General features: G+C 42.7%; 1 protein-coding gene across 2 annotated transcripts in view; it reads right to left on the bottom strand.

The window, feature by feature from the left end:
- Window positions 1-9,571: 9,571 nt before the first annotated feature.
- The window catches only part of NLK (nemo like kinase), a 119,545-nt gene continuing 114,320 nt past the window's right edge, over window positions 9,572-14,796 (bottom strand). The window contains exons 10-12 of one of the 2 annotated variants that reach the window (XR_014793006.1): window positions 14,483-14,576; window positions 11,274-11,400; window positions 9,572-10,132 (exon numbers count right to left, since the gene is read on the bottom strand). Coding sequence is in view for 1 of the 2 variants with exons in the window: in XM_084862197.1 (XP_084718323.1) it covers window positions 11,346-11,400; window positions 14,483-14,576 (149 nt within the window). In the remaining variant the exon portion in view is untranslated. Of the gene's footprint in view, window positions 11,401-14,482; window positions 14,577-14,796 lie in introns of both variants that reach the window. The other variant, XM_084862197.1, reaches the window with a different exon arrangement.

Below are 14,796 nucleotides of genomic sequence, written 5' to 3'. Positions count from 1 at the left end.
AAGAAAGAGGGCTTATTTATCTTCAGATGAGGGAGACTAGAGCACTTCCTCTTCCTTAGTTGTTGGAAGTCTGTGGGGTGGAGGGTGGGGAGTGGGGGGATGTAGTCACACAGGAGGGAGAGAGCAGGAAATGTGGCTCTAGCCCCTGAGGAACGGGAGGGAAGGGAAGGGCTGGGTTAGGTTAGAGGGGCGCTGTGCTCCCAGGGCGGGCCCCGTCAGGACGAGGACAGAGGAACGGTGGGCAGTGCAGAGGGCCCGGCTGAGGCTGGTGGCCACTGACCTGGAGGCCTCCATCTCCTGAGCTGTGAGGTCTGCTCAGAAAAAGGCTGTTAGCCTCATGCAGGTTGGGGTTCAGAAAGAAATGGTGATTGTGAGGAGTTGAGTGACTGAAGGGATGGAGCATTGTGGGAACCCTCATCAGAGTACGCTGGATGCTCAAGGCCCATTTGCCATAGGCCTGCGGGCAGGTGAGGGTGTACCCTGTTTGTGTTAATGTGGCATGAGCTTCAGGAATGAGGCCTCTAACTTAGGTGCTCCCCTAAGTTCTCTTACAGACCCTCTGATCTCAGAACTTCTGTTTGAGCCGGGGGCGAGGCGGCCTAGTGCGGCTGCGTGTGTGGGACTGCTTTCAGGAAGAACTTTGTCTGGTGGTTCCTGTAGTAGCAATGGCGACTCAATCTCCAACAAAGTCTCTCCTAACATGCCTACAACTTCTGTCTCCGTCTAATACCCAGCGTCCTAGGACCTGTGCTCCCACAAGGTGCAGTTCAAGCTGGATAGGGAGGGAGCGACAGGAGGCCAAAAGGGCTGGTAGAGAGAAAGTGGAAGAATGAATGGAATAAAAGCCCAACCAATGGACACTGACAACAGGGGGGGGGGGGGGAGAGGTGGATAGGGGAGTTAATAGAGGTATGAGGACACATATGTAATGCCTTAATCAATAAAGAAATTAAAGATTGGGAGAAAAAAAAAGTGAATGGATTTGAGGCTGAGAAAGCAGTGGTGGTATGATGGGATAACTGGATGAATGGGCCAGGAGGTCGAGAGATTATGATGAGGAGGTGCAAGGTCCCAGTTCCTGGGGTCAGGAAGAGGTTCTGTCCATGGGAAGGTTTGAGCTAAACAGAGTGGAGGGAAAGGACTTTGGAGATGAGATCAAGGGACAGATCGACTGCAAAGGCCACTGAGGGTGGTGGTAGCAGTTAGGTGGAGGGAAGACTGTGAGCTCATTGCCAAGCTCTTGGGTATATAAGGGGAGTTACCAGGCGGAAGGTGGGCATGGGCTGAGGAGTGGCTCACACCTCAGAGAATAAAAGGGAAGTGGGTGGATGTGGTCTTGGGGGGCAGGGAGGCTGGTGACCCCTCCCTCCTGACCCTGAGCTTGTGGAGTGTGAGAAAATGAACAGCCTGACATGGAGAGAGCTGGGGGAGCTGAGACCTTGAGGAGCAGGGGAGCCAGGCTCAGTGACAGCGGGCCAGAGCTAAGGCGTGGAGGGGTTTGTTAGCTCCATAGCAGGGGAGCAGGGGCTTGGAGAGAAGGGGGTTTACCCGTGAGGACCATCAGCACCGCAGGAGAGGGAGAGCAGGAATGAATGGGTGGCTCACATGGTCAGAACACACAGTCCTGTGGCCTGAGGGGCAGGCTGGAGCTCCCCTTTCCCCAAGAATGGCAGCACCTTTCAAGCTGGACTGCTCGCTGCGGGGAGGGGGTGGGGTTTGCCCAGAGAACGTGGTAAGTGTGCAGCTGTTAATGCGACTCAAAAACAATCTCACCCAGCCAAGTTGGTTATCTGCAGATAAAGATTTTCAAGGCCAAGCCCTTTCATGGAAAGGTCCCTCCATAAAAAAAAAAAAAAAAAAAAAAAAAAAAAAAAAAATCTCTGTCCAGCCAAGACCGGTTTGGCTCAGCGGATAGAGCGTCGGCTTGGGGACTGACTGAAAGGTCCCAGGTTCGATTCCGTACCTTGGTTGCGGGCATATCCCCAGTAGGGGGTGTGCAAGAGGCAGCTGATCGATGTCTATCTCTCATCGATGTTTCTAACTCTCTATCTCTCTCCCTTCCTCTCTGTACAAAATCAATAAAATATATATATTAAAATAAATAAATAAATATAAATAAAATGTTAAAAAAAAAAAAACAACCCTGTCCAGCTGCTGTCATATGCTTGGAATTCCTCTCGTGGGGAAGCCACAGCTCCTCATTGCAGTTCAGATAAACAGAAGGCAAATGGCCCCGAGTGGAGGACACGGCTCATCAGCAGATCCCTCACCCAAAGCAAGTGCTGAGGGAAAGCACGCGGGGAAGAGGTGATGCTCAGCACCTCTGAAAGTTCCTTGTGCTGTGAGGAGACCCAAACCATAAGCCCAACCGCAGACCCGTGCTAGTCCGACGGCTCTCCTCCTCGGCAGCAGCTGCAGAGATTTCTCCTCTTCTCTTTGCTTTTTGTTTCACTATTCTCTTTTTTGTTGTAGTTAATGCTCACCTGAGGATATTTTCCCATTGATTTTTAGAGACAGTGGTAGGGAGGGGCAGCGACAGAGAGAAACATGGATGTGAGAGAGGCACATCGATTGGTTTCCTCCCGCACACACCCTGACGGGGTGGTATCGAGCCTGCAAGCCAGGTACGTGCCTTTGCCCCGAGACCCGTACCAGGGCTGCTGTTCTAGTCACTGAGCCAAACCAGTTACAGCTCACTTTTCTCTTTAAAGTGCACTCATCCATGCCAAAATCGGTTTGGCTCAGTGGATAGAGCATCGGCCTGCAGACTGAAGGGTCCCAGGTTCGATTCCAGTCAAGGGCATGTACATTGCTTGAGGGCGCATCCCCAGTAGGGGGTGTGCAAGAGGCAGCTGGTCAATGTTTCTCTCTCATTGATGTTTCTAGCTCTCTATCCCTCTCCCTTCCTCTCTGTCAAAAAATTAATAAAATACATATTTAAAAAAATAAAATAAAGTGCACTCATCCCCCCAAAACCCTTAAGTGACTGTAAGGCTGAGCTGATGGCCGCCTCCCAGGGTTGCCCTGATTTGGTGGCTTGGCTGTCATCGCTGAACTTCTTTTCTCACACGTTGATTCCTTTCACTCTGAGCAACGTTGATCTAAGTCCCTTTCCTGTTAGAGTAGGTTTCTTGACAGCAAAGACTGAGTTTTTGGCATCTTTATTTGACGAACAAAAACCGAGGCCACTGTGGAGTGAGCTAACTGTGAAAGTCAGACTCCTCTGCCGCAGGAAGGCGGCCACGCGTCGCAACTGTGACGGGGACACTGGGCGCAAGAACAGCCAACCAGCGGCGAGGTGGAGGTATGCAATTTCAGGAGGTTCTGCTCCTAATGGAAAATGATAAGACCTGGAAGGCCGCCCAGACTCTAGAGTCAGCAGATGGCTTCACACCTCAAAGCCAAAACATTATATATTCATTAGCAAAAGCTTAGGCTCTGTCAGCCCCCTCTGTGTGGGGAGTCAGAACGAACCCTCCAGAGATCTGTGGTTTTGCTGAGGCAGAGGGCGGCTGCCCAGCTGTCTTGAGTGATTACCTCTTTTTCATGTCAGAGAACCTGTGAACTTGGCTGGAGGGACAGAGCAGGTGGGCGTTAATCCTGGAAAGATTTAGTTTAACATTTGGATATTTTATTGTTCATAGATCTTTCTGAATTTTTACTTTTAAAAATATTGCATTAAAATAGTAATTATCGCCGAAGCCGGTTTGGCTCAGTGGTAGAGCGTCGGTCTGCGGACTGAAAGGTCCCAGATTCGATTCCAGGCAAGGGCATTGGTTGCAGGCACATCCCCGGTAGGGGGTGTGCAAGAGGCAGCTGGTCGATGTTTCTCTCTCATCGACATTTCTAGCTCTCTATCTCTCCCTTCCTCTCTGTAAAAAAATCAATAAAATATATTAAAAATAAAATAAAATAGTAATTATCTTACCCTAGCCAGTTTGGCTCAGTGGATAGTGTCTGCCTGCGGACTGAAGGGTACCAGGTTCAATTCCAGCCAAAGGCACATGCCCAGGCTGCGGGCTAGGTCCCCAGTAGGGGACGTGCAAGAGGTGGCCGGGCCCATCAGCGAATCTCTCTCATCACTGATGTTTCTCTCTCTCTCTCTCCCTCTTCCTCTCTGAAATCAATAAAAATATATTTTAAAAAATACCATTTATCCTGATTACTGAGTTATTTTGGTGCCCACCTAAGCCTCAGTTACCTCACCCTAGTTCTAACCCTGGTTGTCAGAGAGTAGGAGGGTAGAAGGGTTTAGTTACTGGGTCTGGAAAGCTAAATGCTGACTTGTTATCAGGGCAGTAGGGAGACAGTGGGCGATCTTGAGCAAGGCAATTTGGGATTACAATAGTGTTTTAGGAATATTCATCTGGCCCCATTGTGCCAGGTGGACTGGTAGGGAGGGAAGTGGAAGTGAGATATTGGAACTAGGATCATGCGTTTCCAGTTTAGCAGATAAAAAAAGGAAAGAACTGGCCGAAACTGGTTTGGCTTAGTGGATAGAGTGTTGGCCTGCAGACTGAGGGGTCCCAGGTTCGATTCCGGTCAAGGGCATATACCTTGGTTGTGGGCACATCCCCAGTGGAGGGTGTGCAGGAGGAGGCAGCTGATCGATGTTTCTAACTATCCCTTTCCCTTCCTCTCTTTAAAAAATCAATAATATATATATAAATGTATTTGATATTTATATATATATATATTTTTTTTTTTTTTTTTTTTTTTTTTAAGGGGGAAAGAACTGGAGGTATTGAGGTCAGGCTTTTTTCCAAGACAGATGTGCCTCAAATACATTTGGTGGTGGAAGGGACCCATTTAATGGAAGAGTTAACAGCTATCGCTCACGTAAGGGGTGCCTACTGTATACTAGAGCAGGGGTTTGCAAACTTGTACTATAAATGGCCAGACAATAAATATTTTAGACTTTGTGGGCCAATCTTTGCCCCAACTACTCAATGCTGCTATTTGATGTATGAAAGCAGCTATAGACAATATGTGCATGAGTAAACATGGCCATGTTGCAATAAAACTTTATTTAAAAACCAGGCATCAGGTCTGATTTGACCTGTGGTGAGAGTAGTTTACTGACCTCTGCTTTAAGGCATTGTCATCTTCATGGTCAAGGCCATGAGTTTAATTAGTAAGTGAAAAGAAAGCATAGAGGGAGTGCATTCAACATCCTAAGGCACACATCCCTTCCAATCACTTTCCATTGGAGACAAGTTAGACACGTGCCCACATTTTACCACTAGGGGGCCTGGGACTGTAGTCTAGTCTTGTGCCAGGGAGGAAGATGTCAGTGGTCCATGAGCTTTCCCACAGATTCCTCCAGGGGCAGTTTCAGAACCTTCATGGAAGGTATGCTCACATACCCAAAAAGTGTGATGAATCCTTCAATATTGACGAATCTGTTTAGGGTGGAAGAGAAAATACCAAGTGTAGAAGGAATGATAGAATTATTATTAGGAAATCACCAATTCCCAACCACTAATGTAATAAGTAATTGGGGCAAATACAATATCATCAATGGATGGCACTGGATAAAAGTTTGTGGAGGAGTAAGATGTGGTCTCAAAATACCTCTCCATTGATTATATGTTAATAACAAAAGGAAATTACATTAATTACAATGGATCAAGGCAATCACAGCCTTGATCAAATGACCACATTCAGTATGACCAAAACTGGGACAAACATTTATACCCCCTGAACTGATAGGCTGGGAAGTATACCACATCACCACCGTCAACAGTTTTCAACCTGACTAACCGTGAGGAAACAATCAGAAAAACCCAAATCGTTGTAGGACATCCTGCATGACAGCTGGTCTTGCACCTTCAAAAGTGCCAAGTGCCATGAAAGGAAAGGCAGCCTGGCCTGTGGCTCAGTTGGTTGGAGCACTGTCCCATTCACCAAAAGGTTATGGGTTTGATTCTGGGTCAGGGCACATATCCAGGTTGTGGGTTTGATCCCCATTTTGGGCACTTATGGGAGACAACTGATGGATGTATCTCCCTGACATTGATGTTTCTCTCTTTCCCTTCCTCTCCCTAAAGCAATAAAAACATATCTTTGGGTGAGGAGTAAAGAAAAAAAAGAAAGAAAAGGCAGATTCTCCTAGATTAAAGGATGCTAATAAGACATGATAACCAGCCAAAACCGGTTTGTCTCAATGGATAGAGCGTCCGCTTGGGGACTGAGAGGTCCCAGGTTCGATTCCGGTCAAGGGCATGTACCTTGGTTGCGGGCATATCCCCGGGAAGGGGTGTGCAAGAGGCAGCTGATCGATGACTCTCTCTCATCGATTTTTCTATCTCTCTATCTCTCTCCCTTCCTCTCTGTACAAAATCAATAAAAATATATTAAAAAAAAAAGACATGATAACCAAATGCAAGAGACAATATGGCTATATCCTGAATGGAAAATAAACAGCTATAAATGTAATTTTTGTTAATTGGAGAAATTTGAGCATGTCCTGTATATTAGGTAACAGCAGTTGTTAAATTTCTTAGGTATGATAATGGGGCTGTAGCTTATGTAGATACTTTGGGGATAAAGTTTCATAAAAAATTAAAAAGTACACATTTACATACATAAATATATATACATATTTGTATATAGACAAATAAAGCAATTAGGCAATTGTTTAAATGGTGAATCTAGGGGAAGGGTTTATGGATTTTCACTATACTATTTCTTTCTACTTTTCAACAGGTTTGATGTCTTTTACAATAAAGAGTTTTTGGCCAAGCCTAACTGCCCTCAATAAACAAAGAATTATTTTCTTAATAAATGCCATCATTAATGTCTTTTTGTTTTTTAATGAAACAAACATTTTAATTATTCCTTTTACCCTCAGGAAAAAAAAAACACAGATAAGCTTTATATATAATTTTTAGATTACAATGTTTTCTAGAGATATTAAACTTCATTACAAAATCCTAAGAGGAATATATTAAAAAAAACTTAGAACTAATCAAAGAGTTCAGCCAGGTTGTAGAATAAATATCAATGTGCAAAAATCGATTGTATTTTTATATATTAGCAACGAACAATATGAAAATGAAATTAAGAAAATAATTCCATAAAAAATTATTACTTGGGAATAGACTTAATAAAGTGCAAGACTTGTACCTGAAAACTACTAAACGTTAAATGAAAGAAGAGCTAAATTAAATGGAGACACCCCATGTTCATAGATTAAAAGATTTAATATTGTAAAAATGGCAATATTACCCAAATTTATCTACAGAGTCAATGCAGTCCCTATCAAAATCTCAGCTGGCCTTTTTGCGGAAAGTCTCTAAAATTCATGTGGAAATAAATGCAAGGCACTAAGAAGAGCCAAAATAACCTTGAAAAAGAACGAAGTTGGAGTACTGACACTTCCTGACTTCAAAACTTACTGCAAAACTACAGTAATCAAGACAGTGTAGTAAGTGGCACAGATCAGTGGAATAGAGTCCAGAAATAAACCCTTATATTTACAATCAATTCATTTTATGTCCTGAAATGTTTATATTGATTATGTATTGATACATCTTTCCAATTCTGGGACAGTACAGCTTTATCTATTTAAATTGTGGTAAAATATACATACATTTACCATTTTAAGTGTATAGTTGAGAGGCATTAAGTACATTCACATTGTTGGGCTCTATTACCACCATCCATCTCCAGAACTTTTTCATTTCCCCCAACTGAAATTCGGTACTCATAAACACTCCCACCCGTCCCCACCCCTGGAAACCACTATTGTACTATTCATTACTTTCTACCTATGGATTTGGCTATTTTAAGTACCTCATATAGTAGAATCATGCAAGATTTGTTTTTTGTGTCTGCCTTATTTTAAGTTTCATCCATGTATCAGCATTTCCTTCCTTTTTAAGCCATTTCCTTCCATTGTAGGTATGTATATTTTGTTTATTCATCCATCCATCGACATTTGGGTTGTTTCCATCTTTGGTTACTGTGAATAATGCCACTATGAACATTGGTGCACAGATATCTGGATGAGTCCTTGCTTTCAATTCTTTTATGTATAGATCCCAAAATGAAATTGCTGGGCCAAAGGGTAATTCTCATTTTTTTGAGGGACCACCACACTTTTCCACAGTGGCTGCACCATTTTACATGCCATTAGCAAAGCACAAAGGTTCCAAGTTCTCATTTTCGCCAGTAACTTTTTAATAATTTTTAAATATATCCCTTTAAATATGCTTTTATCAGAACTTTGTAGCTGCAGATTCCACCTAATTCTAATTATGGAAAAATGTTTACCATATAAACTAATCAAAAAATCTTCATTGGCAAACCAAGCAGTCAAAACTGATTTATCTTCTGTTGAAAAGAGTCTGGCTTCATTTTCTTACAAATTTCTGTTAACACCCACACACACCCACACCCAACCCACACTCACACCCCACAAAACTCTTTTGAATCTTAAGTCAGAGCTGTACCATGAATTTGTTTCCTGAGCGAAATAAAATACTGCCAGTTTCAATACTTCCTCCTAATGCTCCTTGCTTTACTTTCAAAGAGTTCTCTCTCAGGATCAGTGTATTATCTGACACTACTGAGATGAAAGAGGTGAGGTCTTCATAAACAAAAACTATTTACAATTGTCCGTTTACCTGGCAACCCAAAACGTTTTTGCAGGCAGGGACGCTGCACCATAGTAACATGTAAGGTGTGAGAAGCATGTCTTTCCTTTGTGAAGCAGAATGGCGATTGGGGGAGGCAGGAAAGGACACCATGAGGGATGGACATGGAGACTAACATGGATCTCAGACCCGGCCCGGCCGCACAAAACAAAGCTGACAACACAGACAGAAGCCTGACTCTGCCTCCAGAGTCTGACCTAATTTGGTTTGGGATGCAGCCCAGGCTCTGGGTATTTTGAAACTTCTCCAGGTGATTCTACCAAGCACCTAAGTCAAGAACTCGGTTTTAGAGTAGGAATAGAACCCTGGACTGACCCCTAGCCCAGGGAACAGACATGTGACCATTAAGCAGAAGTGTAAGGGAGTGTTGTGGCTCCCAAGAGGAGAAAAGCAGTGTTACTGAAGCCAAGGAAAGGCTGCTTGAGAAAGGCGGAGCCCTGGCCAGTGTGCTGAGTGGTTACAGCGTCACCTGTGCACCCAAGGGTTCTGGTTCTTTCCCAGGTCAGGCTCCATCCCAGGCCCCAGTTGGGGCGCTTGCAGGAGGCATTCAATCGATGTGTCCCTCACATCGATGATCCTCTTTCTCTCCCCCTCCCTCCCTCTTCGACTCTCTCTAAAAGTCAATGTAAAAAAATATCCTTAGCTGAGGATTAAAAAAAAAAAAGGTAGAATCAAATACTGGAAAGAAGACCTGAAAAGTGTCCATCTACTAACATGATCGTCTGGATGTTACTAGAGCACAGCAGGAAACAGCCCCCCAAAAGCTACCTTAATTTAAAAATTCATGCAAATTTCACATCTTTTTTTTTTTTTTTTTTTTTTTCAAATTCTCACCCAAGGATATCAAATTCAATAAGGAAGCTTACTGAAAAGAAAACAAAAAAGAGGAACTGAAATAAACAGATGACACGTTTTTTTCAAATGTCACATTTAATGTTTTCACCACTGTACTTCAAATCTACATTGTACAAAGTGACCAATACGTGTGCCACGGTAATTGACCAACCTCTGAGATTGTACCTTTCACACCAGTGTCTTCTTGGGCTCTTTTGATACTAAACACGTTTCTCATTCAAGTGAATTGAAATGCTTCAGTTGGGTTGATTCTCAGGAGCCTCATAAAAAAAAGAAACAAAGATATTGCACCATCTTTGTTTAGTAATTCAATGTTTGTTTCTTTCACAGCAAATAATTACTTCATTGAAGTTAAAACTTCCAAACATAACTTATTAATAGTCTTCAAATTCAGCTCAGATCACTCAAGATGAAAATACTCTGCTAAATACAGATAACTTACAATAACTTTAACAGTTAATTGTCCATAACACACACCAAGGTTTTTTTTAGACCAATTTTAAGACGATCCATTAATATTCCTTGTACAGGTGAAAAACGATCTTCAGTTTTCTTCTCTTTTTATTTTTAATATAAAAGTTGGAAGGGACATTCAAGTTTCAAGTCTCCACATTGAACTTAAAAAAAAAAAATAGTCATCATCAGCATGTGGAGGTAAACAAGCCAAGTTGTATAACTCCAGGAGGTAGAGGCCTTCAATTTGTGTTCATATATACATATGCACAGAAGAATTCAGTGTTCCAACAGAAAAAAGAATTTGTCAAAAAGTAATAAGTTATTTACTACTGTGACATTTCAAGACTCCCACAGCTTTGCCTAAGGACACAAACACATTTGACATAATTCCCTATGTGCCTTTTTTTTTTGTGGCTTTAAATTTCTTTAAAATTTGTTTTTGTCTTTTATTTTATTTTATTTTTTATTGTCCAGTGCAGGAAAAGTCTCACAAAATTTCACAGACCTAAAATGTGCAAGCTAGTTCTCTCTCTATACAGCAATGTTGGGATTCTTTTGAAATTAGCCCAGAAATGAATTATTTACACTCATGAAAGATGCATGCTTGGGGGTTTCTTTTATGTAAGAAAGAGCAGAAAAACTTCTAATAAAAATAGATTAAATATATATATATATATATATATTTATACTGGGTAAGGAAAACAGAAGTTTAGTCTCTCCTAATCACAAACTCATTCTTTCTACCCACAACATTGGATTTTAGACAGCACACATCACCGTCACGGCTCTAATGAGAAGCTAATTATAGGGCTTGATCATTAGGTGGCATGCCCCACCCCCTCCCCCAGGTGCGGCCACGATCAGCTCACGTGGCTCCATGATTGGTCGCAGGCAAGGTTTCTAGATTTTTTCATTTTAGAAAACCCATAATTTTCAGGAATGGCTCAAATATCAAAATGTATGACTGTCCTGTGTGTGTGTGTGAGTGTGTGTGTGTGCGCATGTGCATGTGTGAACAATCCCACTTCATTAAAAAAGAAACGAAAAACAAAACAAAACAAAAACACAAAACCCCAAACTTCCAAATTTGGTTCAATTCTCTTTTGTTCTGAGGTGAGCCATAACAGCTGCACTAAATTCATAAAACAGTGCAACTCTGGGTAAAATATTTTTCTTCTAAAAGCACAACCACTTTACAAGATTAAAAGTCTAGTAACATTTCTAATTATTATTCATATCATACAAGTAGTGGTTGTTAATTTAAAACTTCATTAGTAAAATTACAGTACAAGCATGATTAACCTCCAGAATTGCAAATCCCAGACTCCAGTGGAAAGCTACATTACATCTTCAGTAGTACATTATCTTCCACCGTCACTCCCACACCAGAGGAGATGGGGGCATCTCGGATGGCTGGGCAACAGTGGAACTAGGAAAAAAAGGAGACATGGTGAAAACACTTGTGGCACCACAAAGGGTAATTCACTGTTGCCTGTTTCCTTCGCTGCCTTAAAAAAACCACACCTGTAAAGTCCAGTTGTGGATTTGACTGGTTTCTTTAACTTCTCTAAATTGCATCTGTTCCAAATTGTTTGCTTAAGGATATGTATGTTTAGGAAGGCAATATGGCACAGTGGCTAATACATGGCCTTGGAAAATGTCATTTACTAGTTGTGTGACACAGAGCAGATTCCTACATCTTTCCTCTTGGAGAGGGATAATGTGATTTTATTTTTTGTTGTTGTTAATCCTCACCCAAGGATTTTTTTTCTCCATTTAGAGAGAGAGAGTGGAAGGGAGGGGGAAGAGACACACAGAGAGGAAGATCGATGTGAAAGAGACACATCAACTGGTTGCCTCCTGCATGCACCCGAACCAGAGCCAAGGACTGAGCCTGCAACCAAGGTACACACCTTGATTGGAATCAAACCCGGGACACTTCAGTCTGTGGGCCAAAGCTCTATCCACTGAGCCAAACCAGCTAGGGCAGGGATAATGCTATTGTGATGAATAAATGAGATAATGTATATAAAGTGCTTTCCACAGTGCCTACTTCATAATATAAAGTAAATGGTAGTTATCTGTTTATATAAAAGGCTAATATGCAAAGTGTCCCCTCAGGAGTTCGATCACTCACTATGTTGTGTTCTGACCACCAGGGGGTGGCGTGGAACGAAGGAAGGCCCTGGCTGGCAGCTGGAAGGCTCCGAATGGCTCTGATTGCCAGCCAGGCCTAGGGGCCCTAACTGTGTACGAATTTTGTGCACCGAGCCTCTAGTTATAGATAATAAAGCTTATAATCAATAGAAAAGTAACCTTTGCCGAAACCGGTTTGGCTCAGTGGATAGAGAGTTGGCCTGCAGACTGAAAGGTCCCGGGTTCAATTCCAGTCAAGGGCATGTGCCTTGGTTGTGGGCACATCCCCAGTGGGAAATGCGCGCGCGCGCGGGGGGGGGTGGGGGGGGGTGGTGTGTGTGCAGCTGATCAATGTTTCTCTCTTATTGATGTTTCTGACTCTCTATCCCTCTCTCTTCCTCTCTGTAAAAAAATCAATAAAAAGAAAAATAACCTTAAATGGTGTAGAATTATTCATTTGAAAGTAGCCTCTCAAAATATAGTGACTTTTAAGTGGGAACCTTTTTTTTTTTTTTTTTTTAATGGTTGTTATTAATCCTCACCTGAGTATTAACATTGAATTTTAGAGAGTGGAAGGGAGGGGAAGAAACAGAGAGAGACACACACATTGGTTGTTGTCTCTGGGACATACCCTGACCTGAATGGAGCCTGCAACTGAGGCACAGGCCCTTGACCAGAATCAAACCCGTGACCCGTTAGTCCATGGGCCGATGCTCTAATGGTCTAACCACTAAGCAACTGGATAGGGCTCTTTTCTTTTGTTAATTTTCGCCTGAGGATATTTTTTCCCAATGATTTTTGGAGGGAGCGAAAGGGAAGGGGAGAGTCAGAGAGAGAAACATGGAAGTGAGAGAGACACATCCACTGAAGTGGGGACCTATTTTGAATGAGCCTCATATGCTTTATCAAGTACTACCTGAGTAGTAATAGATAACCATTTAGTATTTGTTACCTATTGATTTGTTTTATCAGTTATTTCATATGCCTGTCTAATGTTTCCCACTAGATTATAAACATAATCTAGGGGTTGTGTGAAACCACTTTGCTTCTCTGGGGCCCAAAATAATGAATAACTTGCACCGGGAAAGGTACTGGGTCACTGACTCTTAGGAGGAAAAAAAAAACTAAAGCAAAGTATTGATAATTTTAAACAACAGAGAAGTAAAAATGCAACTTAATTCTTTCTAACAACATAATTGTAAACAAAAAATAATTCTAAACAAATTTGGTTCAATAAATTTAAACCAACTTTAATATCATGTTAAGACCAATTAAAACAGAAATGAGTGGACGGGAAAGAGAATCAGAGAGAAGAGGGAAAAAGAAGGGGGAGAAAGACCGGTGGGGAAGAAAGGAGATAGAGTGTGGCCTCTCAGATCCAAACCCCCACCCTTCTTGGTGCTGCTTTGTGATTCGGGAGCCAGATGCTGTTCAAGTTCCCCCTTTGCCACCTGCTTGATGCTAGCCTGTGTCGACAGAGGGCGCTGGAGAGGCACCACACGGCTGTGGCATTAGGAAGCAGCTGCCCTTTCTGGTTCTGGTGTGCCCTTTTATTTTGTTTTATTTATGGTTGTTTTTTTTAAACATGAAAGGCCCAGCTTTGGTCTACCCAAACATTAAGGCAAGTTGCTCTGCAACCCAACAGGTCTCTCTGATGGATGAGTTCTGCGCCCCCGGCCCTCCGGTTTGGAGTTTCTTTTCCACCCTCCTGGGTGTGTCTGGGGCAGCTGTATCACCTCCAAATCTTAGCCTTGGGTGAAGGGACCTCCTCTAAGGTCTTCATTTCTTCCTTGTTCACTCTTTCCCTGGTTAATGCTTCTTGTTACTTAATTTTATGGGGTGTGGTTTATTTCTCATGACTGGGCCTTGACTGGTACAAGCAGTCAGGGAAAGAGACTGAGAAGGCAAGGGCAAAGAGAATGAGGCTTCCAGGTTTCAAAGCAGGTTTCCAGCTCTTGAACCAACAAGCCGGCTGGACACACCCTCAGTCCATCTATAAAAACAAGCGTTCTTGCTGCTCTTATTCCGAAGGTGCTGGGGATAACAGTGGGAATCCTGGTGACTATGTCCAACTCCAGGACAGTGGCCGCCACACTGTTGCTGCAGGAGATCCCCATGTACATGACCAGGCAGCACAATGGTCATTTGGGGGCAAAAGTACCAAAGCAACCACAGTGAGTTGGCATCAGTGTGAAAACTAATGCTAACATTTTAATATGCTTTTGACTAAAGCCAAAGTTCATAACAGAAACTTTCTGTTGGGCCTTTTATCTATGTTATTGAATAGAAACAAAAACAGAAATAAGCTGAATAACAAAAATCACAATGGCCTCCTACTACTAATAAGGAAATTAGAAATACATCCACATAGTTACCTAATAAAGCTCTTAAAAGCAGCAGACTGAGGGTTGATGCAGAGAGGCACTCTGTTTCCTTTCTGCTGTTCCAGAATGAACTGGTGAATAATTTCTGTGGAGAAAACAAACACACAAGGCATGCCAATTTGCAGGTCTGGGATCAGCGGGTTCTCAGCTAATGCTAGCCAGCGTCAGAACAGTGTTTCCTACTAGTTTAGTTAAATCAGACACACGTCATCTGTCAGGCTGACTCCAGCAGAACTTCCCTGAAACCAAATGATAGGTGCTACTAAACACAGGCAAAGCCCGCAAAGCACCTTCCGCTGGGCGGA

This window comes from Pipistrellus hanaki (assembly GCF_964339955.1).
Source record: "Pipistrellus hanaki genome assembly, chromosome: 16".
Taxonomy (NCBI): Eukaryota; Metazoa; Chordata; class Mammalia; order Chiroptera; family Vespertilionidae; genus Pipistrellus; species Pipistrellus hanaki.
This window is presented reverse-complemented; position numbering and strand designations above follow the sequence as displayed.